Genomic DNA, 25,435 nt, shown 5'->3' on the forward strand with positions numbered 1-25,435 from the left:
GGCCCTCTCCCTGGTTCCACACAAACTCAACTGTGTCTTCCCACAACTCCCACTCATTCTGATGGGGCTTGCAGAGAAAAATTCGCTACTGATAGTTTTTCAGGCGTGCTCTGCATTCCTTCCCATGTCCTTCTGCTGTTATTAATTACTGACATTTCATATGCTCGTTCTCTTGGTATTGCCTTTGGCTGTGTTCCTGCTCATGAGCACTGGGGATCTGTCAGATAGCTTGCAATGTTCATGCTTTGTTTTCACTTGCTTGGGACTTGTAGCTGTGATACATGTAGCTCTGATAAACATTAGACTACTGTTGTTGTTGCTGCTGCTGCTGCTGTTGAGTGTGTGTGTGTGTGTGTGTGTGTGTGTGTGTGGTCATTTAACATGATAGTCCTCCCCCCCTTCCACCCCAATGCTTTCGATGAGCCAATCCAGTACGTCACTATGAGTATCATGGATATCATGAATCGTCCTGCTCCCCACAAAAAAAAGTAATGTGAGAAGCTGGTCTGCCCTGAGTGACCTTCTACGGTATAAAATGATGAATCATCTACTCCCACTGAAACAATTGAGGTGAATTACCTAAATGGGCTGATCGCCGAAGAATTGAGGCTTTTGAATTATGGTGCTGGAGGAGACTCTTGAGAGTCCCATGGACTGCTAGAAGATCAAACCTATCCATTCTTAAGGAAATCAGCCCTGAGTGCTCCCTGGAAGGACAGATCGTGAAGCTGAGGCTCCAATACTTTGGCCACCTCATGAGAAGAGAAGAATCCTTGGAAAAGACCTTGATGCTGGGAAAGATGGAGGGCACAAGGAGAAGGGGACGACAGAGGACAAGATGGTTGGACAGTGTTCTCGAAGCTACGAACATGAGTTTGACCAAACTGCAGGAGGCAGTGCAAGACAGGAGTGCCTGGCGTGCTATGGTCCATGGGGTCACGAAGAGTCGGACACGACTAAACGACTAAACAACAACAACAACAACAACCTAAATGGGACAAAGAAAAGGGCTCAGTGACCAATTACAGTCATGTAGCTTTATTGACTTCATTGACTGTGCTGTTGTAGTCCCATTGACTCTTACACTGGTATTTGTGTTCTTTGATTTGCACATTAGGCTCCAGATGTACAGAAGCATATTGTTTTGGAAATGTTTTAAGAGGACAAAAGCTTGCAAAACATCTGAAAGGAAGCCTATCCAAGCCAAGGTGCTTTTTGAAGAAGTTCAAACTAAATGCCTGAAAAATGAGTTCCTTGAATACGCTGTGCCTCTGAGGAGATATGAGCTTGTTTATTTCATACTTAAGACACCTTTGCCAAAAATTTCTAAAACATACCTTTTTTTTTCTTTCTGTTTCCACTTTCAAGTTTGCTACGTTTGTTTATATTAGGGTGGCGCACAAATTGTCCCTCAAGGTCCTTCACGCTTCTGTGAGGACATCAGATTTCTCCATGGGGAGGAGACCTTCTCCACCAGTTTATCAGGCATGAGACTCACCAGCAGCAATGGTAGTAGACAGCTTCTTTCTTCCCCTCCCCCACCCAAGGTGGTGTTTTGTTTGAGGGATTTTGCCTGCACCCTGACCACAATTTTGCATCCTCCAGTGCCCCAGTGTCATTCCAGGGTACCCCCCCCCCCGTGTGTGTGTGTGTGTGTATGTGGTGGTTGATGGGGGAAAAGATAGAGAATATTAGAAATAAATGAGGCAAAATGACCTTCTTTTGGGGAGGTGAGGGGGGGGGAAAGGAAACTCTCAGGAAAAAAATTTTCTGAGAAATTTTGGCTCATCTCTGATTTATATATACCAGTACATTATCTAGGATAGTTGTGTAATGTAGCAAAGAAAGATGGAAAGTGGCATAACCAGCATTCAAAATGTTTTTTATTCCTATGACATTACCCATCTCAGCATTTTTTCTAAGCTATAGAAAATGATATTCTTATTTCTCAGTGCAATATTGGGTTTTGTTTAGCAACAATGGTAGAATATTTACTTTGGGTTTTAGCATTCCACTAAATATTTCATTATGTATTGATATGCCCTGTCTCATGTGCTCAGGGCAGATAGCAAAAAATCTTGTCAGCTTTATCACCCAAAGGGCTTCACAATCTAAAAGCACAGTTATTTCAAGATTTTAAAAGCTATAGTAATCATTCATGCTCATCAGGTGACCCTAAGAAGCCCGGACATCTCAAACACATTTCTTGTTCTCTTAGTAGAATGGTTTTCAGGATTCTTTAGGGGAAGACATGTAGTATTTTCCTATATATTTTATATTACTCTTCTACATCCATTCCCCACCCCCTGAGAATGCAAGTTGTCATCACACCATTCCATTTTAACACAATGTTCTTCATAAAGCTTTATGGTTGGATCAGAACAAGGCGCTGAGGTCTGCCAAGAGAATACTTTTGCCAGCATATAGTTTATGGAAGCGTGATGCCCATCTGTAATCAGGATTACACTCCTGGACAGAAATTGCAATGGGACCTAAGGGAGAAACTGAAGCTTGTAAATCCAAAAACATGGCTCACTAAAGGGTACCATTACTTTATTTATAAACATGCGGGATTTATGACCTCACTTGATCTACAATTGGGAGCTCATAAATCCAAGATGCATAATAGTGAAGATTTTCTTGAGATGGTTTTTGTATATTTGCCACTATCATGTGCCATTTGGATCTGATAAGCCTGCGAAGGCAAAACAGCACACAGTCTAGTCAGAAATGGGCAGTGTTTAGACTGTAGCAATAGAAAGACTCTTCTTGGTTGTTGTTTTGCTTTCCACACTAGAAGAACAGATTCAAACATTTGGAACTGCTTTAGCATTTTGTTTTGGGGCCAAGGTGGATGGAAATGAGTGGCCATATTTTGCAAGTCTTTGATGTATGCCTCCCGCTGTTGTTGTGTTAATGACAAGTCTCTGTCTTGCTCTCCGCTGGGCTGTGGTGAGGTTCCCAGATATTCAGATGCTCAAGTAAACTGAAAAGCAGAAAAATGAGGAACATCCATGTTAACTTCTTGGAAAGATGCTTGCCAACACTGAGTGGAACAAATGGGAAAACATGGCCCAGTGAGTTTGATAATAAAATGCTACAACCTCTTGTTTGCTCAAGAAATTTCTGCGTTCAAAAACATTCCTGTTCCAGTTCCAGTGGTACCTCAGGTTAAGAACTTAATTTGTTCTGGAGGTCTGTTCTTAACCTGAAACTGTTCTTTACCTGAGGTACCACTTTAGCTAATGGGGCCTGCCGCCGTGCTGCCGCCGCACAATTTCTGTTCTTATCCTGAAGTAAAGTTTTTAACCCAAGGTACTATTTCTGGGGTCACGGAGTTTGTAACCTGAAGCGCCTGTAACTCAAGGTACCACTGTACAGTGTATGTATCAGGCAAGGGCAACTGTGACTGTTATGAAGGAGGAAATGTGAGTCCATATCTGAGGGATCAGAAGATAGGTTTGAAAAAAGTTCATGCCTAGATTCAAATAATTACAGAGCTAGAAAAAAAAGAAGTCCAAAATCCCACTGGAGAAACCCAGTCCCTTGGCAATACCTTCAGGAGACCTGTTTTGGGCAGTCATGTTCTGATACTTGAAAGAGCCAGCTTCTCAATCCTAGTGGAACAGACACAATCCCATCGGCCTGGGGCTCATCCACATTTTGCTTGTCCCTCTTCTAGAAAGCACAGATCCAAGAGTTTTCCGCTTGTCCCGTACTTTCTAGGCACCGGCCCAAGATGTTTGCCACTTGCCTTGCCACTTTCCCTGGGAAAACCTGCTATTTACGACTGAATCATAGCAAATGTAAATGTGTGGAAAGCCCGACTTGACGTTTGGTTTGATTCAGGTTTGAGCAGGTTTTCCTGGGGGAAGCAGAGAGACAAATGCAAGTGTGAATGAGCCTTCAGTGTCAAACACATTCACTGTCAAACACATTCAGTTTAATTCATAGCCTGTAGCTATATATGTGCTTTCTCGTACTCAAATGGAAGCATCCTGGCATGATCTGGATTGGGACTACAGCGTGTGTGGAGAGTTGAATTTTAATCCATCTTTAAACCTAGCCGATCCTCCACTTATGGCAATTGCAGGCACCAGGGGAAGCTATTATTATTATTATTATTATTATTATTATTATTATTAAACTGTGGAGGGAGGAGATTTCCAGGGGTTCTTGACTATAGGCCAACTGTGGGGTCAGGAATTTGAGGCAGCTATTGAGCAATGCAGAAATGTCCATTTCAGGGCAAATATTGAATAAAAAAAGTATAACTACTGTTGTTAAAATAACACTGGCACAATTATTCAGCTGCTCTGTTGTTCCTGCTTTAAGATTTGGCCTTATAGCAGTTTTCTTTCATTGTTCTCATAAGGAATCATTTCAGGTAATTTGTGCAATCCCTACAGTCTATCTTCATGTGCCATAAATTCCTGAAATGGGGTAGTGATATATGGGCTGAAGGAATATTCTTTACAGGCACTGAACAAAGGAATGTTTAAATTTGGAGCTGTCATCCAAGAAACTACAAAGGTACAACTCGGATGTTTCAGGTTTTTGTTAAAAACGAAAAGGTTGCAGAAAAGAAACTTGTTTTGTTTTCAAAAGGACACATTATGCTGCTGATCTCCCCCCCCCCCTTAAAATATTGAGCTGGGGATGTAAGAAGACAGCAATTTCTATTCTGATCTTTATTCTTTCCAATCAGTGCTGCTTCTGCTCTGCTGCAGTTTGGTTTCTGCCAAATACCATGACATTTGGCTTGCTGTCCACCATTTAACATAAGTTACGTCACGCGTGCCACCATTTACATAACGTACATATTTTACATTCATTTCGGTGTAAAAGAAATGTCAAGCTAATGTGGAAAAAATTCAGTAGGTATCAATTGTTGACTGAAAAGGCAGTGATATGAATGAAGACCAGTCAGTCATATTCATTTGACTGATTTCTGTTCCAGACCACAGCAATTTCTGCTTCCTTTTCCATTTTTTGTTGGGATTCTCTGACACCCCCCCCCCCTAATTATAGGATGTAAGAGCACATTCCAGTCAGTCATGTTATTCAGATATTTCCAGCATTGGAAATCTGTAAGCATCTTCCTCATCTCTGAATCTAAAAAAGCCAACTTTCTCCTTCTTCAAAGCTTGCTCATATCTTCCAAGGTTCACCTGGATAGCCCTATCCCATTCTTGGTCTAAGAGACAACCTGCATATGTCCAGCTGAATGTGGTTCAGTTCCCTCCTCAGGCCTTCTGCTCAATGCGTGAAGATCTGGAGGTGGAGCCAGAAGACTGAGGGGGCAGGGCCAACTTTCACAGCCCCGCTTTCCCTCTGTGCATTCTTTGAACTAGTTTCCAAAGAGAGCTTTAGTGGCTCAGAGTTGTCTCTGCTCTTTGAATAGCAAGGATTGTTATTGGTGAAAACACGGTCTGTCTACAACCACTGCATAACTCCTAGGCTCCATTTTAGGGAGCCAACACAGCTAAATGGCATTTTAAAAAATGTACTCCAAACATATTGGGCAATATAAGTCTTGCTTGGGTGGAATTGGCTCTGACAATGTCATTTTGAGATGTTTGACAATCCAGTTGGCTTTACTGGATGCCACTAACAGCTACTGTAAATGGTCTGGTATTGAATCAAATTCACTGAATGCCAGTCTAGTTAGAACAAGCCAAAACAGAATAGCTCCAAAGCAGCATTTTTTCCCAATGAAAAGGTTTGCCATGCATGTTCTTCCAACAGCTGTTTTTATTTTAGGTTTCATTTCAAATACATTCAACTAAATGCAATGCTCAGATTCATCATCAAAGGTAACCAGAAATCCACAGATTTCCCTCCCAAAAAGATCATTATCAAGTTCTGAGCAATTGTGTGTTTTATTACTTTCATATTTTACATTTCTGAGTTTTCATTTGCTACCCCAAAGGCAATTCAGACTTAAAAAATAACAAGGCTTGGCATGTTTTACATTTACTCTTCTTTTCAATTATTACAAGGATTCTATATTAAAATATTTCTTAGGGTTTTAAAAATACTGCTACCATTGCAATAAATATGCTGAGGAAAAATATACTTTGCCTACCCAAGAGCCCTTACATTTTGGCCTTAGGCACCCATGACTGCAACCCAAGATACTTACATGGGCTGGGAGTAAGTTCATGGAAACTCATCAATATTTATTTTCAGTAAATATGGCCAAGATCAGGGTGTATGGCTGCCATTTACCAGTGCCATTGGACATTATGCTCCTTTTAAACCTGGTCTGAAAGAATTTGTGGCTTTTCAGACATTTTCAGCTTCCAACAGGCCCAGCCAGCATGACCAATGGTAATGGATAATGGGAGTTGTAGTCCAACCACATTTGAAGGTCTTTTCACCTGTGTTTAAAACTTTCAGTGATACTTTTTAAAGGGACCATAATACCTCAAGGACCAGCTCTCCCCATGTGAACCAACTTGGACATTGCAATCATCTTCTGAGGCCCTCCTTCGTGCACCTCCTCCTCAAGAGGTCCGGAGGGTGGCAACATAAGAACGGGCCTTCTCTGCAGTGGCTCCCCATTTGTGAAATGCTCTCCCCAGGGAAGTTCGCCTGGCGCCTTCATTATGCACCTTAAGGCACCTGGCAAAAACATTCCTTTTTAACCAAGCCTTTGGTTGATTTGATTGACATCTTATGCCCTTTTAAAATGTGGGGGGTTTTGGGGGGGGTGTTATTGGGTTGCTGTTTTTATTTTGATTATATACTTCATGGTTTTATATACTGATTTTGTTCTGTGAACTGCCTTGAGACCTTTGGGTATAGGGCAGTATATAAATTGAATGAATAAAAAAAATACAATTCATGAATAAAAAAATTAAAACAAGATACAGCTGCCATCAAGAAATATTCCCTGGGTGACCTAAAAATGAAACAATATATATTAATTAAAACAAACAATTAAAATAAACAATAAAAGACAGAATTTTCTTATAACAGAGAAAGCATCAAAACAAACCAGATTTGAAAAATCAGGGTGAATAAAAAGGTTTTCAGTCAATTGAGGAAGATTTCTTTTTTAAAAAAAAATTTTTTTATTGATTTTCTAACAGTTACATAGAAAAAAGACAAAATACAAAAAGAAAAATACAAATAAAAAACAACTAAACATATAAAAATAAAAATAAAGTACATCAAAGCTTAATCACATTGGGGGAAACATATTCTCGTATTTTAACAATATAGTACCGATACCCCTTAACCAAATAATGCTCCCCTGTAATTCCTTTACTCTATTGACTTCCTCCTCCCCCCCTTCCACGTTTCTATTTATAACTAATGTGGCACTCTGTAATTCATTCCTCCATTCTTCATTCTAGTTCACTTATTGCATATACTATTCCAGTCCTATTTTTTAAACACAGGCAAAGTTTCTGAACCAAGTGCTGTTTCCGAACCATTTTTAAAGGCAGGCCCATGTGCAACTGGGTCCATATGACACAGTTTTGCTTATCTGCACTTCATTTTTATGTAGATTCTTTGTGGGTCTGTAAGAAAATGAGAAACATAATAATGGCCTGTGAAGACAAATCAGAGTTGCTTTCTGTGTGATGTGGAATAGCCAAAACAGGTAGTGTAAGATCAATGTATTTTGTATGCAGTTTACACTTTTACCCAAAGGTTCTACAGCTGCTCATTGCTGGTATCTCACTTCAGGTCAATGAACTAGCTAAAAGCTTCGTTGAAGAACTTTCGATTCCGAACTATTTTACCCTCTCTCTGTCACGCTCCCTTATTCATTTTTTAAAGCAGATAACTCTCTTTGTGGCAGTGGTGGAAGGTATACACTGAAAAACATTCCACTGAAAGTTAATATTGTCAGAAAGGATGACCTGAAGCTCTCTGAGAACAAATTTAACTCACAGAATCCTGTGGTTTCTTCAGCCCTTTCTTTAGTACTTCTTAGTGACCTTTTGCCGATCTGAGATACATCATATTGTGGGATAACTTCTAGATCAGGCATAGGCAATATTGGCTCTCCAGATGTTTTGGAACTACAACTCCCATGGTCCCTAGCTAACAGGGCCAGTGGTCAGGGATCATGGGAGTTGTAGTTCCAAAACATCTGGAGAGCCAAGCTTGCCTATGCCTGTTCTAGATGCTTACACTTTGCTTTAAAGGTTGCATGTTGGAAGGTGGGCTGCGTAGAAAGGATTGTAATACAATATTCATTCTGCTGCCTTCTTCTTCTTCTTCTTCTTCTTCTTCTTCTTCTTCTTCAAAAAGGCACATTTCTGCAGCTCAAAGAAAAGGAAGTGTCATTTGTTGGACAGAGCTGCCCCTTACATGTCAAAATGAAAGTAAAGAGTAAAGTTATTTTATGTGATTTATGGAAACTCCCATATTATATGCAGTCACACAACTGTCTCACCCGCCCTGGGCATGAGATGATCACTTGTGATTATCTCATGACAAACAGAAATGGATTGCAGTAGTTGAAAATGTCACAGCCACACTGTCTACTTCCTGAACAAGCCAAGAATTCCATGCCCATTTCTGGAAGGTCAGACATCTTCATAGATCCAACAGGCAGCAGAATGTTATGACACACTTAAAATGCATCGGTCTGTTATTGTGGGCATGAAATGAATATACATATCATTTATTTGCAGTAGGAAAGTTTTCAGGAATATTATTGCGCAGTCAGGCGGAGTCCCCCAAGACCCCCGGCAGCCCCCGAGAGGAATAATGACACCAGACCACGTTTTGATGGGATTAAAAATTGGCCACAACGTTATTAAGAATTCAGATGTAGGGAGACCTTGGCGCAGGCATTGGGCATATATCCCTCAGGGATAATTTTCAGGGTTGTCCAGCATGTGTGGGGGTTGGGCTAACTCTGGAGAACATATGTTCAAACAGATAGCCCGCCCCCTCGATCGCAGCCGCTGGAGGGGGAGGGCAATGACCGCCTATGCATTTGGTCAATGCCCACCCCTTTCCCCTTTTACAGGAACTCTGTTATCGCCGCCGCAATGGGGCGGGGGGTCACCGCCCCCACACCCCGCCCATTTATGTAAATGACTAAAGGATTCCGCCCAAGGCCTGCATCCGCCAAGTTGTGACAAATTGCTACGGGAAAGGCGATACCTGCCAATGCAGGTAAATTCCTTTCCGGCTCTTCAACAGCAGCCTTGTCATAGCAGCACCTGCGTGCGTGTACGCCTGTGGAAGGAAATAACTTGTAATGCAAGCATTAAATTAGGGAGTGGACGGTGGGAAGCTCTGGACGTGCTGGCTGCTTCCCTTGAATGGCTCACCTTCTACTGTGTGCAAGGTAAGGTTACCTGTTCCTACCTGGCCCATCCCCCCAGCCCGCCTCCCTGAGCTGGATTGGACAGCTAACTGAGTGGGCGGATAACACCAGTATCCAGCCCAGGTAGGCAGTGCCGGCTTCCAAACTTCCAGGGCTGCCTTTAAGGGTCCCAGGGTGCTGCGTGCGACTGCGCAAAATGCGCCTCCCCTTTATGTGGGGAACAGTCATTAATACATATGTATCAGAGGCACTAGATAACAGGACAGGAACTATCAACTTAGGTCGTAATGCTGGGGTTTTTAAGATTGTTTGTGATGGGCATATAAAAGATGGGTAGTTAAATATCTATTCATCTCTAGAACTTTCACATGAGTTGTGATTTTGTTCAGTATCAAGTAATCAATAATTCCTTGAGTCTTGCAAAGAAAATTCCATGGAATCCTTTTGAGGGCTGTTCTGACCTTATCCAACTCACATTTTCCTCCCTCAAGTTTGGAGTTCTGAATTACCTGGCCTTATTTTTAAAGTGGAGTCAAATGCATTAAAAATCTTGATTATTTCCTTTAAAGCAATAAAAATCCAACCCAGTGTTCCTTTTGTTGCTGCTTTCAGTTCAGCCATATATATGTTTGCATAACAATACTTTTTGTGAAGCATTTTATTGATTCACGTGTACAGTTGTGTGTATAGATAAGAAAACCACAGAAAACAAATCTTGTGGTTTGTACGTATGGTTGCATCAATATTTTATTTTAGTTTTTGGTATTGTTTTACCAACCTGTAGTAGTGCAGGGATGCATCAGCAGAACACCTCACACAAAGAACCTTGATAGAATAATAAGCACAATCGTATCAATCACTTAAAAAATAATACACATGTGCTCTAATAATTTGGATAGGAAACAGATTCAAATAATGTCAAGCAACTGAAAGCTGTACCAAGGAGTTCATGTTTTATAAATCCTTTTGAAACTAGAAATCCTAGCTGTTCTTCCCATGTCCATAGAATCACATGAGGGATACCAAAGACACACTACCTACCGTATCTCTGCCACTTCTGTTGTTTCTCTGTTGCTTGGTCCTACTGCCTTTTGTCATGACCTCAGAGTCCAGCAGTAACTTGAACACAGAGGGTGAGGTACTGATTGAGGAGGCAGTGGGCCCGAGCCAGCAAGAGTCAAGCATATTTGCCTCTAAGAGGCTCACACTCCATGGAGCTGAGACACAAACACAGGCAGCTTGCCCAGCACAAGCTCATTCTAGACTCAAGACCAAAAATGTAAGTCTCCACGCTGCTCAGCAAGTGGGTGGAGCCTGTGACAAGTGGTCAGACTTAGAGACAATAAAACAGCTCAGTTGAGAAGTAGCACTAGTCGGAACAAGTGGTTGTCTGCTTCCTGGGCTCTGTCCAGAGTCCTGAAAGACCCACTACCAAACTCCCTTGTCGCCTGTCATCCTAATCTTGATAAAACCCTGGCTGTTTGTTTCTTACCTGTCCTTTTTGTTCCAGACTGTTTGCTTGATTTTTGCTCTCCCAAATTCACCTTCTACACATTGGAGGGCAAGCGTCTGGAGCAAGAAGCCTGTATAATTGTAGAGGCTCTCCACACAACATAGAGCTGATATCACATGGAGCTTTAAATCATGTGGTGCTGCCTCCATGACTACAAGATTCTCCCTGCTGTGGATGTTTGCCTTCCAGTCCATGGAAGGTAGTGGGGGTGGGGGTGGGGGGCAGGTGGGCAAGGCAGAGAAGATGGAGCTAGCTAGGGTATCCCTTTTCTCCCTCTCATCTCACCAGGAGAAACATGCCTGACTAAGGCTGTATGGAAGCTGGAAGGTGAAGCCCACAGATCAGAATGGGGACAATCTTCTCTTAGTGCTCCTTTTTGTGGAATGAGAATATTTAAGATTCATGATCTAATCACTCTTGGTTCTTGTTAAGTTAATTTATATAGTGAACTATATTATAGTAATGTAATTCAGATAACAGCATATTATGCTTGTGCATTTGTGTAAGTGCATCAGCATAGGGATGAATGATTCATTCTAGTGGTGGATTGCTTTTTAGTATTAATTCAAGCAAAGAGCCAGTATTTCCAGCTGGTAAAAAAAATTAAAATTATCCCGGAATTTATGCTAGTTGAGACTCTTTGCCCACACGTAGAGTAATCTGTAGAAGCAACTGAAAGTGGGGGTTAGGGAGTCAGGAACAGGTAATATCAGTTTCTAAATATATTATGCATTCATTTAGGAAATGTCTACCTCACCCCTCTTTTTTGCCAACCCCAATATGGGTTACAAACATAGTCAAATATGCAAAGCATGTGTCAATAATATGCTAAACACCAAGCAGATAGATATAATCCAGTAATATAATCCAGATAAAATTTGAATGCTGTGGGATGGTTCCATAAAACTTATTTCAGTCACAGAAAGCTTGGGAGAATAAATGGGCTTCAGGCTGCTGCCATAAAGACACCACAGTTGGTACTAGCTAGACCTCCAAGAAGAGAACATTGTACATTCGGGGTGCCACAACAGAGAAAGCCTGTTCTTCATCAGCACATAATATACCAACCCTGTAAACAGAATGTTGAGGAAAGTTTGACTCCTTTCTGAGTTTGGATGCAGCACTAAGCCAAGTCATGGCTTAGCTCCAGGTAGTGTGCCAGCAGCACGAGCATAGTAGCTGAACCCTCACACTTCCTAGTTCATCCCATTGAGGCCTCACACTGACTCAGCAGCAGCTCACACAGTGAGGCAGAGGCATGGCAGCAGCAGTGCTGTCACAAATGGGGAAGGAAACACCAGGTTCAGAGCTGGAGCATCATTGCATAGCCATAGTTACTGTAAGTGGCTGTGGGATGACTCTCTTGTTCCTAGTGGAGAAATTACCTTTTTTTATAAATAAATAAAAAGTTGCCAAAGCAGGCTGAATCATTGCTCGACTATTGCTTGAAGTATTAAAAAAGTGAAGAGAACTTTCACAAGTCATTGGAAGCTGAAATCTAGCATAAGATAATAGTTTAATTACTGGGGGGGGGGGAATGGAGATTTTCATCTGCACCAGCAGAAATGCTACCTAAAATATTCCTCTGCCTTCCAGTAGAGAGTGACAGGGGACAGAGTTGAGAGGTGTGAACAGCCAAAGGTTTCAAAGGGTATATGTATTTCAGAAATAGTAAGAAATCTATAGTTTCAGAATGTAAGCTGCATTTACTGTGGGAAATTCAATCAAAATGAAGTAGTTTTCAATTCACATGGGAATTGAATGGTATTTAAAAGCTTTATGTGATGACTTATGATGCCTTTGTGTGCGTGCATATTTAGAGAGGTGGGGAGGGAGGCGTGATATTTTATGACATGATGACAGGAAGGGACAGATTGCCTGCATTCATAGTCCACAAGTTCCTCAGAGGAAAAGAGAAGGTGTCATCTTTCTTGTTTCCTAAATGCTGACCTTTGGGTCAAATCAATAAGTTATTGCAGTTAACACAGACAGGCACACTGCTACTGAATACCATATATGTCATCAACTGAGCACCTAACGTGTACATAAATGCAGTTGAAATGTCTCAGATTTTTCTAAATTGGGCTGCAGTTTACTCAAGGGGTAAGTCAGTGCCCTGTGAAGATAAGGACTTAATACTAAGGGGGGTATTTTTATCTTCACCCATGCCAAAGATAATGAAATATTGTAATAGAATAGAATAGAATAGAATAGAATAATAATTTGTTGTCCAAGTACCAACATACTTGGAATTTTGCTTCGGCTACATTGCAATGTAAACATACCTTAAACAAACACTGTTACACAATACAATAGCACTGCAAAGGAACCCCACCCATAATTAGCCTCTACTTCCGCTACACAATTATGAATTTAACAGTTTGGTGGCACAAGGGAAAAAACTGTTCCTGTGCCTAGCCGTTTTTGTGTATAGAGACCTGTAGCAACGTCCAGATGGAAGTAAATCAAACAGATGATGACCGGGGTGCAAAGGATCTGCGACAATTCACTCTGCTCTCTTCCTAGCTTGGATAGCATAAAGTGTCTCTATTGAAGGCAAACTAACACCAATTACCCTTTCTGCAATTCTTACTGCTCGTTGGAGCCTTTTCTTGTTCATCTTGGAGGCTGTGCCATACCAGGCAGTAATAGAATTACAGAGAACAGTTTCAACGATACCTCTGTAAAATTGGATCAACACTTCTTGGGGCAAATTAAATTTTCTTAGTTGATGCAAGAAATACAACCCCTGGTGGGCCTTTTTAATATTACTATTGATGTTGTCTGACCAATTTAAGTTTTGAGAAATTATAGAGCCCAGGAACTTAAAAGACTCTACTACTACAACCATGTTACCAAGGATGGAAAGTGGCAGCAAGACGGAAGAGTGCCTTCTGAAATCAATTACTATTTCCAATGTCTTTTGGGCATTTAGCACCAAAGTATTCCTACTGCACCACAAAACAAGATGGTCTACTTCCCGCCTATATGCAGATTCATCGTCCTCCCATATAAGCCCAATAACTGTTGTATCATCTGCAAATTTCAAGGTCTTAACCGATGGATCAGTTGAGGTGCAGTAATTTGTGTATAGAGAGAAAAGCAGCGGGCAAAGCACATACCCCTGGGGAGCACATGTACTGATGGTATTGTTGCTTGATATAATTTTCCCCAACCTCACCTGCTGCCTCCTGTCCGTTAAAAAGCTGTATATCCACTGGCAAACAAGAGCAGGCACATTAAGATGAAGTAATTTAGAAAACAATTTAGATGGAACAATAGTATTAAAGGCTGAGCTAAAGTCCACAAACAAAACTCGCACGTGGGCCGCAGGGAATCCAGATGTTGCAGGAAGTAGTGCAATGTCATGTTGACCGTATCATCTACTGACCTATTAGCTCGATAAGCAAATTGCAAAGGTTCCATCAAAGGGTCGGTAGCATCTTTCAAACAGGCCAACACTAGTCTTTCAAAGGCTCTCATTACCACAGATGTAATAAAATAAGAAAACACAATAAAAGATAGGTGGATATGAATAAAAATGCATTTGAATTAGAGTTAAGGTAAAAATAAGATTAACATTGTCACCTCTTTGTCTGCTTCTGAAGCAGCCTCATGATAGTGTGTGTCAGTCATAGGCAAATTATATGCTTAGGTATTTAGGTTTTCAAATGGGCAAATTGGGAATAAGCCATTTGCAGGACATGTTGAGGACTGATAAGTATAGCTATCATGTGATTTCTTGGCTGGCCAATTAAGCTTTCCTGTTGTTTGAATGAGGTACCTGCCAATTTAGGCAAGCTATCAAGTAACAGAGAGATACTGAGTTAGTTCAGGCATAACTATTTTGGTCGAATGCAAGCATTGTGCTTCCACAACCCCTCCCTCCTCTTGTATGCCATAACAGACAACTTCTAGGATTTGCAAAGCCATTGCTTTCCATAACAACTGAACTGGGAAGCTGTGGTTTAATCTTGGTTTACAAACCAGGATACAAAAACCAACTCTGATTCTGGTTTCATATTCTGGCTCAAAGTCATGAGAGAGAAACTCAGCTCAACTGACCTTGTAAATTGGTCTATGTCTCCAGGGGGGAGTGATGAGGCCGTGAGTAAGGAAAAATAAAATAAAAATCTTGTTATGTAGGGTGGAGTACACAACCAGACAGAGTCATAATACCAACAGAGGCTAATGTCTTATTTACCTCTCATCCAACTTCACAGCTTCAAAATACTGTGTTGCAAAATTAAACGATTCACAGAAGAATGTGCCAAGTAAAATATGTGGGATGTATTAATTTCAGTACTTTTACCCCAGCCTTCCGTTAAAATATTCAAGCAGCAAACATACATTTGTACATTTTTATTATAAGGAAACAAAAATAATCACAATCACATTAAAACATCATTTTAAAAAGCTAAATCAGACTGTAGGGATCAGAATCCCATTTGGAAAACAATACCCACAAATGCCTGCCAAAAAAGAAAAAGAAAATGTTTTGGCTGACTTCTCCCTGTATAGGGAAAAGCTAAAGATTTTTAAAACCTTTTTAAATTGAAGAGCTTTGGTTGTGCATGCTTTCTATTAGCCATGTTTAGATTAATTACTATTTTATTCAGTATTGTGAAGACTGTTCTCATGTTTCTTTATATGTGTTTTATAAGAGGACATGACTTAGAAAGAAAGAAAAAAGCTTCAGCTATACTTTGATAAAAAATTTTTATTCCAGCTAAGAGAACATGAGCTCCCAGCACATCTCTGGCCTAATATAATTAATTTCCAAAATGGAAATTGAATTAAAATGGAAATCTTTTAAATTGATTTCTTCTTATGCTATCTTTCTAAAGAGTTACCTAATATTTTTGAGAGCTTTTAAAAGGATTTATTGGATCGAGTCCCAATAGATTCCCCTTTTATTTACTGGACTATGGTAATTATACCCTTAGGCACAAACCTTTGCTGATTGTCAATATCCAAAGCCAAATGTCACCACTAACAAGGTAGGAATTGTCAGTCAATAATGATTAGTACTTGATCTTAAGGGTATCTTTGCGCAGATAGCCATTATCCTTTTAAGCGTCTTCAGGTCACATGAAGCAATGAGTCAGTTCAAAAGATCATCTTGCCACATTGCTGGGATTTTTTTAAAAAAAATACACTATGCCTGGAATTACACTGAGTACAGTATTTGCAAAATGTGATGCTGTCTGCAATAATTTAAAATACCTTTTCAACTCTCTGCAAGCTAGATTCGACCCTGAAAAATGTCCCCCTTTCAGAAATTGGAGATGTCTCTGAACAGAGAGTAAAGTTTCTGAATATTTAGGGAGATAAGAGATTTCCAGGTTTAGAAGGAGGTGATTTTTTTCTCTGTATTTGATTATAGATATATTAAATATGATCTGAATCTGTTGGGTCTCTCAGGCTGTGAGAATTCAAAGGACAAATGAGGGGATCTTTTTTCTCCCTTTTGCTGTGAAGCTGTTGAAATGGTGATAATTTGCACAATGCTTCATGGATGTAAACTTCTTGAATTAAGAAAGACAGGTGTACCACTGAGACTGATAGGCTACACTTACCCGTTATCAACCAGCTATTGGTATGGAAAACAAAATAGCCAAGGAAAATATATGGTGCTGTAAAACTATATTCCATGATAGGAATTAATTCACCTTTAGACTTCACCATTAGTTGTCACTTTTATTATTCATACATAGCACTCACTTTATTTATTTGAAATATTTCCATACCATTATTCATTTAAATTGGGGGAGGGACCTCTTTAATCACAGTTTCAAACCCTAAAGAAATACATTGTTGGTGACTTTCCCCCGCCCACTGCTGACCACATGTTTAATTAGTGTTTAAAACATTGATTAAACATGCAGTCTGGAGGGGGGAGAAGGAAACAATGCAGGTGAGGGTTGCTGTCTTCGCCTCCTTTTTGCCCCACCCCACCCCATGACGGTTTTAAGGTTAAAAACTAGATTGCTTTGCAAGGTCCCCAATTCAAGTTGGGGCCTGGATTGGTTCAGGTCATCCCAGGTCAGTTTGGGTGCAATATGAAATGTTAAATCAGGTCCCATATCTGAGGAGCTAAATCAGATGGTGTGTGTATGCGCAACTCTAGAATTCACATCTCTTTGGGTGCCAAATTATTGATCATTATTACAAAAGGGGGGGGTCGGTAGTATATCCCTTCAGTAACACACTGTTTGCAAAATGTACAGCTGCAAGCTTCAATTAATAGGTCGGTCAGCTGAAACTCTAATTCTGTTTGTTTCAGCTAATGTTTCTGCAACTCTTAAGTATATGTTATTTGGAAGATAAGGCAGAGGAATAGGGAACCTTTGGCCTTTCCAGATCAGCCCTGGCCAATTGCCAGGGATGATGAGAATTGTCCATCACCATCATCTCTAAGAGATTATTGAGTATTTCTTTTTGGACAGTGGGATCTTTCTGCTCCATACCTCCTTATAACATTACCATTATTATTGTGAAAGTTATAATAAGAAAAGGGGGGGGAAAACCAGCAAACTGAAGTGTTTATAATAAATAATTTATGGACTAGTCATGTGTGTTTCAAGTAATCACATGCAGCAGAATTTAAGTAAACAAATTAGTATGTAGCAATAGAGTTTTAATTGTAATCATTTGTGTCACTGATCATTTCCATTCAGTTCATGTTGTGCAATGTATTCACTGGGGCTGTCATTGGCCGTTAGTTTTAGAATTGCTGCATTGTTTATTGCTTTATTGTTTTGCCTTCCATCCTTTCCACTAGATAGAGTCCAGTGTAGCCACTGAATACTTCTTTTTGCTTTGCCCCCATCCCCCTGTTTTCCATTTCTCTCCCAGCAGTTTTTTAAAAGTACTTCTTCAAACCTTGGGGGTCCCCTGAAACTCCTGATTTTGGATACATTTTGGATACATAGTACAGTATATATGACGATGATTATCCATTTTCATTCTTAGCACAGCTGGCAGGGCTTCTAAAAGTGTGCCACTGCAACATCAAAACCACTTTTTTTAAAAAAAAGAGTACCTTCCCCAGTCCGCATGGCTGATATCTCAAAACCCTAGGTGATGGATATGAAAGGATTGTTCTTGCAAGCCAGCACATAACGCTCAACATGGGGCTACCTTTGAAGGTGACCCGGAAACTACAACTAATCCAGAATGCGGCAGATAGACTGGTGACTGGGAGCGGCCGCCGAGACCACATAACACCGATCTTGAAAGATCTACATTGGCTCCCAGTACGTTTCCGAGCACAATTCAAAGTGTTGGTGCTGACCTTTAGAGCCCTAAATAGCCTCGGTCCAGTATACCTGAAGAAGCGTCTCCACCCCCATCATTTTGCCCAGACACTCAGGTGCAGCGCCGAGGGCCTTCTGGCGGTTCCCTCACTGTGAGAAACGAAGTTACAGGGAACCAGGCAGAGGGCCTTCTTGGTAGTGGCGCCCACACTGTGGAACGCCCTCCCACAAGATGTCAAAGAAATAAACAACTGTCTGACTTTTAGAAAACATCTGAAGGCAGCCCCATTTAGGGAAGCTTTTAATATTTGATGAATTATTGTATTTTAATGTTTTGCTGGAAGCTGCCCAGAGTGGCTGGGAAAACCCAGCCAGATGGGTGGGGTATAAATAATAAATAATAATAATTACTACTACTACTACTACTACTACTACTACTACTACTACTATTGCATGGTTCGTTATAATATTGTTTTCTGTTTTGATACTAAATTTTAATAGCTTATTAAGTTTCAGAAGTATTCTGGAAATATAAGCATGTTCCTTTACAGTGAATTGGAATAATTTCATCACTGCTATACTATCTCCATTCAACCCTTTAGTGTCATTTCACACCATGGCCACATGCAGGAGCTGGTCGTACGACTCACACAAACCCTTCTCTGATACATGTGCTGTGCAATCTGATGGAAACGCATGCATTGCCTCTCGCAATTCCTACATTGCACATGCCCCATACAAGTGTTTGTTTTTTGTTGCAGGCAAACCACGGGTGGATGTGTGTTCTCATATGGACGACACATAGAGATAATGCATATAAATACATAATTGAACAATTGCATGGCTAGCCTGATACTCCATCTCTGTCCCATGGTCCTTCTCATGTAGATTCTCCACCGTTGGAGCTTTGATGCTAAGCATGCATGCTAGTTCTTACCATGTAATCATTTTCTCTCGTTCCTTTTTATTACAGGTAGATAAAGTGTGTGGACAGCCTGAAGAAAAAGAAGTGAAACCTTTACCAGACAACATAGTTCAAGCAAAGGAAGTAACTGAGACACAGGCTCTGACAATGACACACTCAAATACTCTAAGCAATAAAAGGAGGTAACCCTGATGCAACAATTTTTCCTCATGAATTTGAAACTGGAGCTTCCCCAAAATACACCATTTTTAAAAAATGGAAAAAACAAACAAACAATCCAATGCTTCTGAAACCAGAATTGTGCTTTCCAATACTCAGTTCCATTACATGTTCACTAAGCATGTTTGTATGAAACTGGTCCTATTTAGAAATCTAGATTAAATGATTCAAGTTACACATGGGGAACTTGTAGTTCAAAACATATGGAGGGCTACAACTCCCATCATCCCTGGCCATGTACCATGCTGACTGTGACTGATGGAAATTGGAGGCAAACAACTTCTGGAGAGCTATAGGTTCCATACTCCTGGTAGTAGTAAATATTATGTACTTGCTTACTGTTACAACCTAACTGAATAGAAAGAGCAGGTTATGTTTTGCACTATATGACCAAATTTTAACATCATAGCTGGTGAGCAAGAAGCATTTACCCATATGGCATTGTTGGGATTGATCCAAAGATTCCTAGAGCTGAGTTCCACTTCCTTGTCCACTAATGGAAAGTGTTGATTAATTGAGACATAAGGCAGATTCTCTGGTCCCCTGCTTTGGTTTTTGTTATTTCATAACAAGTTAATTTAACCCATAAGAGAATCCAGAAGTATTCAAATGAATATTCTAAGCAGAGCGATATAATCTGCACTAAAAAGCCTTATTTGTCTCTAGTGTTCAAGCAGCTAAAAGAATACCTGAATACACAATAAATTGTTCTTCAGCTGTTTGGAGGAAATATTATCTCAGTTACCAGTATACCTGTTAAAGCCCTTGAGGGCAGCCTTACTTCATTCTAACGCTGAATCAGACCCATCTAAAATGATAATGGGTTTGTGTAGAAATTCAGGTGTTAATGTTTAGCTTATTAGACCAATGCACTCCAACCAACGTCTGTTGGTTCAGATACCTTAACAAGCAACATGATGTCCTTTATTGCAAAATCCCTGTAAGCAGTTCCCTTTTGATGCAAGGAACTCTTGTGAATGCTTATTTGCAAATTCAAGATCTAGAGCAACATAAAATAGTTGAGCAGCTACAAATTCCAGTAGTTTATGTTGGGGCTGAAGTCGGCCAACATTGTAGGAAGTTCTAATGGCCAGCATACAGCTATAGAATAAAATATTAGAACAGCCTTCTTTTTCTATCAAGATTGTGATGTAATCAGTTCCAGATTGGTAAGCATTTCTTCCTCCCACCCCATTTCCCCCCTCTGTTTCCTGTAGCTGATGTCTGCTCAAAGTAATGGTGTTCTGTTTTATTGCCATCTAAATTTATTTTCCTCTTCCCATATCTTTTGAACTTTTATGAAACTTGTTTCTCTGTGGATGATGCTGGCATGACTAAAGCTTGCACAAAAACTGCATGCTATTTCAGTTCTTCTTATGTCTGCATGTACATGCGATGCTACGCCTATTCAGCACATGTTAGTGGTATTCTTTTGTTTTTTCTTTACCAAACACAACTCAGAAAATAATGGACCCTGGAAATACAATTTTCTTTTAACTTGGAAGTCTCAACATGAGCAGTACAGAAACATTTTAGGATCGCAGGAGCAGTCACCCATAAAAGGAGCCTACATATAGATGGTATTGGCTTTCCTATCTGGGATCCATGTTAATAAATTCTGCCACAAAACACCGTCTGGAAATGCACTCTGTTTAAAAGCAGAACAGTTGGCACTTTAATTGGAGAAGGAAACAGCTGAGGTAATATGATGTCAAGTACCTGTGGTACTCTCTTTTAAACTTAAACAATATAAGGACATACACTAGACCAGGCATCCCCAAACTGCAGCCCTCCAGATGTTTTGGCCTACAACTCCCATGATCCCTAGTTAACAGGACCAGTGGTCAAGGATGAGGGGAATTGTAGTCCAAAACATCTGGAGGGCCAAAGTTTGGGGATGCCTGCACTAGACCATTACATTTCATAAGATTTCCCATAGGACCTCCTGAGTTCATATACGCCAGTGATCTAAAGTTTCAGGAAAGTTCTTGTAACTCAAATGAAGCCCTTTATAAGGATTTCATAGGAAGATAAGGAACAACTTTATACAAACATTGGTCCAGCTGCTTCAGTATTGTCTACAGAGATGGATAGGGGCTCTCCAAGATTTCAGAGAGAGAGATATTTTCTCCAAAAATTCACCTGGATACACCTGGGAATGAACCTGGTACATTTTGCATACAAAGCAGGTTCTCTTCCACTGAGCTACATCACTTCGCAAAGGATGTAAACTAAAACAAGCAGATACGGATTTATTTACTCACTTAACCCTACACTTCCAATATCCCTGAAGGAGCAATGATCTTTTCTTTGTTTCTTTTCCCTGTGGAAATAAGTGTTTCGTTCCCCTGAGAAGGAATGCTTTTCCATCTCAAGCACTTTCACATGTGCTTCTTCTGATCTACAAATCATTTGTCCTGCTCTGTTCTCACATGTATGCAATAACTTTTCTTAATGTGACATTTGGAGATAAATTCAGGAGATTTATTTTCAGCATTTTGAACCTTCATTTTGTAATGGTACCCATTTAAAAAAAAGGATAAATTTCTTTTAACGTGTTTTAGAGTAAAGCTCAAATCCTCAAGCACAGAGCACAATCTACCCAGAACTAAACTGTGGGTGGACTGTGCCTTTATTATTATATTTTAATATATAGGTTAAAGCATATTTTATTTGCTGGAGCATATTTTTTTTATTTGCATTTTTGCTTCTCTGGTTTAATCCTGTGCATGTTCTTGATTATCTTTTCTTTCAAATAATTTATTACTTTTTGTTTCTCATTTCTTTTTCTTTCTTTGCCTGAATTCCTGCTTCCCCACTCCTCCTCCCCGCCTTCTGACTATTCTCCCTGGCCCACTCCAGTTCTCTGCCTCTGAAATCTTCAAAGAATGACAAATCCAGAAGTTTGAAAAAAATTGCCCGGTAAGAATGAAAAGAAGCTGACATGGTTTTGTCTCTTCATTTTAAATGAGCTGTCCAAACCTCAAGGCTCTTGCTTTCGTTTTAAGAGTACAAGGTTTTGTTCAGCATTACCATAAAATGCCTCTAATATTAATTTCTTAACTCAAATGCAACCATCTAGAAGAACCATGTTATTAAGAGAGGGGGGAAATACTGGAACTCTTGGCTGAAATATCTACTGTTTAAATGCATACCCAGAAAATGTTCTCCTTGCTCTGTTTTATACACAACAGGTAACATGGACAATGAAATTTGAATATTTCTTAGCTCCAGCCTGAAGTTTCAATCATATTTTTAAGTCAAGCCTTTTTTTTGTTTCTATACTGAAAATTAATATATCACTCTTCAAAACTAAGTATGCAGTTGGATTTTGTGTTCAGTATTAATAGGGAGTTTGTACATTCCTATTGTAACATGCAGACTTTTCACTACTAAAATCTCACTTTTGCCTGCCACTCCTAAGCTAGAATTAGCCTTTTATCTGTATCTGGAGAAAATGCAATAATTGCACTTGTGTGCATGATCCAAATCCTCTTCCTACGTGTCCAGTAGTTCTTGCACCTAGACCTGTAGGAAGGGAGAGTGGCTCAGGATGAGATCAGTGGTATGGAAATCCTCTTGCAACTATGGTGAGATTGAGGCACACAGAGACTGGATCATCCTCTGTATGCTAAGAATGCTATTGTCTTCACTGTTAGGGCTAGGCGTCTAGAAAATACCCAGGACTTTGTGTTCTGGAAATAGTTACAGAAGAACATTAAAAAAAACTGCTAGACCAGGTCAATGGCCCATTTAGTCCAGCATCCTGTTCTCACAGTGGCCGGGCACTCTTTCCTCCTGAAGTTTCCAGCAACTGTTATTCAGTTGTTTTTCTCCTTGATGCTAGAATTTAAACCAGGGTTTCTCAAACTTGGGCCTCCAGCTGTTTTTGGACTACAATCCCCATCATCCTTGACCACTGGTCCTGCTAGCTAGGGATGATGGGAGATGTAATCCAAAAAACAACTGGAGATCCAGGTTTGGGACACCATAATTTAAATGAAGGAAGTACTAGGATGCCTGAATTTTTGATAGACAGTATCTTATACAAATGTAGACTAGACTCTACTCTTAGAATTTCATTGGGTGGCTCTTCAGCAGAAATATTATCTATTCCAAAGGCAAAGACCTTGCTGTAACCCCCACCTGGGTCTTTTCTTTGTTCTCCAGGACACACTTGAAAATGGGGAAGGTTTGGTTTGGAACTTGGCAACTGAGGAAATTGACTTGAAGCAGGAACTTTTCAATGGGGAAAGTGGTAGGGAAGGGAAGGCATCATCATCTCCTCTGCTTTGCCACTTCTCTCTTTCACACACATACCAAGATGCTATTCATACAGGAATGATGCTTTGGGATTTCAGTACATCCATTTGCATGTAATGTGTGGATTGGCCCTCAGTGAGTTAGAATAGTTAGACAGAGCTGGGCAGAAGTTTAAGAATGGACATAGGATTAAGATTACAAAGTTGCCTAGAATGTTAAATGTTGGTGTTGCATTGCAAACGTTATGTTTTTAATTTCTAGGGAATTCATCAACTACATGAAACGATCCAGAACACTCTATGCCTCTTTAACTGAAAGACTCTGTGATGGTGATCTTGTGATGAAAGACAGTTCGACTTGCTGGAACGGAGAGGATGTTGTAGAAAGGTAACTGTGTTCTCTCTCTGAGTGGACATGATGGAGGGAATTTGTTTCTGCATACTGATTGTTTCTTGCTGGACTGGGACAAAACCCTTTATTATAAGTCAGTTTCTTTCAGACTGGGCAAAAGCACTTACATACACTTGTCATTCTGAGTCTGTCACCAGGCCTTTCTGGCTTGGGTAGGTGACACTTAATTCCTGCCTAGTTTGTACTGCCTTACAGAGGTGCAATATAACTTCTGAAAGTTGATTAAATATGTAGTATACTATATGCAGTATAGGATGCCATGCCATTACCAGTCTTCTTGTATCATAGCACTGGAGCTAGAAAGAACGTTTTACCTGCCATGTGGAGGTCGCTCTGTATGTTGACTATTGCTGGCGGAGAGGCTTGATGAGAACAAACATTTGACTGTGGTTCTTTGCCACTCTGATCTTTTTAATCCATTCTACTATTGCTACTTTGCACATTATTTTGCAGTTCTGACAAGGGATGGAATTGAATGTTGCGCTCTTCCAATCTTTCCATCTGTGCAAGTGTTGATGCCCCATCTCCTCCCCATGTGCACTGTTTAGAGAGTTCTCCAGCTAATTTCAAGGATGGGGGGACTGGAGGGGAAACAACCCCATTGCACAAGTAGTAGTCCTTGCGCAGGGATTCCACAGACAGGCCTTCAGGGCCGGCCCTACGGCCAGGCTGGGTGGCACAGGGCACCATGGCGCCGGCCCGCCAGGAGGGCGCCGCGAGCTGCGCCCGCCCGCTGGCCGGCCGGTCTGCCGCGCAGCTGCAGCCACGGCAACCGCGCTGTGCCCGCCTGCCCACTGCGCCCACCGCACTGTGCCCACTGCGCTGGGAAACGGGGCGGGAGGGCGCCGGAGGGATCTGGCGCACCACGGCACCAGGGGCGCTTAAGACGGCCCTGCAGGCCTTGTTAGGTGAATCCCACTGGAAGACTTGTTTTCAGTTTCCTCTTGTTCAATAGGTAGAAATAGAGCAAAAATGCTTAGGAACAGAGTAGATAAGAAGGACCAGCTGATGGTTTTAGTAATTCCCTTCCATATGGTGATGGTAGTGATTTCTGTATAGATTTGAATATTCACAATTGGTTTTACAGCCTGGATTCTTGGCTACATTCAGCATATTATTATTTTTTAAATGTTATAACAGAAATGTTAAACCTTAAGTAAAGTGGTGGGTGCACTTTATTGTTTCCTAGATGGTCTCTGCTGATGAACAATTTAAAGGGGCATGTTTACAGTCACTGACCCCTCTTCAGAACTATGGTTGACTGATTTGAGCCAGATGTAATTGGTGCTTATTTCTTGTAACGTATATATGTAGATTTTCAAACGTTTGTGAACTACAGGGGTCCAATACCTATCACCACTTTGTTGTTGTTTAGTAGTTTAGCCGTGTCTGACTCATCGTGACCCCATGGCCTATCCCTTAACTGTGGCTATTGATGGACCTTTATTTGAAGCCACAACTGACTAGCAAATGAAAAGAGAACCAGATTAATATTGACCATAATTAAAGTTAAAGCAGATCTAACTGTTGTTGTTGCTGTTGTT

The 25,435-nt window shown here is 40.6% G+C and overlaps 1 protein-coding gene across 2 annotated transcripts in view; it reads left to right on the forward strand.

Annotated features, from left to right (window-relative positions):
- Window positions 1-25,435, forward strand: part of LOC118093423 (glypican-5) — a 399,866-nt gene that overhangs the window by 139,746 nt on the left and 234,685 nt on the right. Inside the window, exons 4-6 of one of the 2 annotated variants that reach the window (XM_035132482.2) lie at window positions 19,047-19,180; window positions 22,080-22,139; window positions 23,742-23,867. In XM_035132482.2, coding sequence (XP_034988373.2) covers window positions 19,047-19,180; window positions 22,080-22,139; window positions 23,742-23,867 — 320 coding nt within the window. The remainder of the gene's footprint in view (window positions 1-19,046; window positions 19,181-22,079; window positions 22,140-23,741; window positions 23,868-25,435) is intronic. The other variant, XM_035132483.2, reaches the window with a different exon arrangement.

This window comes from Zootoca vivipara, chromosome 5, assembly GCF_963506605.1.
Source record: "Zootoca vivipara chromosome 5, rZooViv1.1, whole genome shotgun sequence".
Taxonomy (NCBI): Eukaryota; Metazoa; Chordata; class Lepidosauria; order Squamata; family Lacertidae; genus Zootoca; species Zootoca vivipara.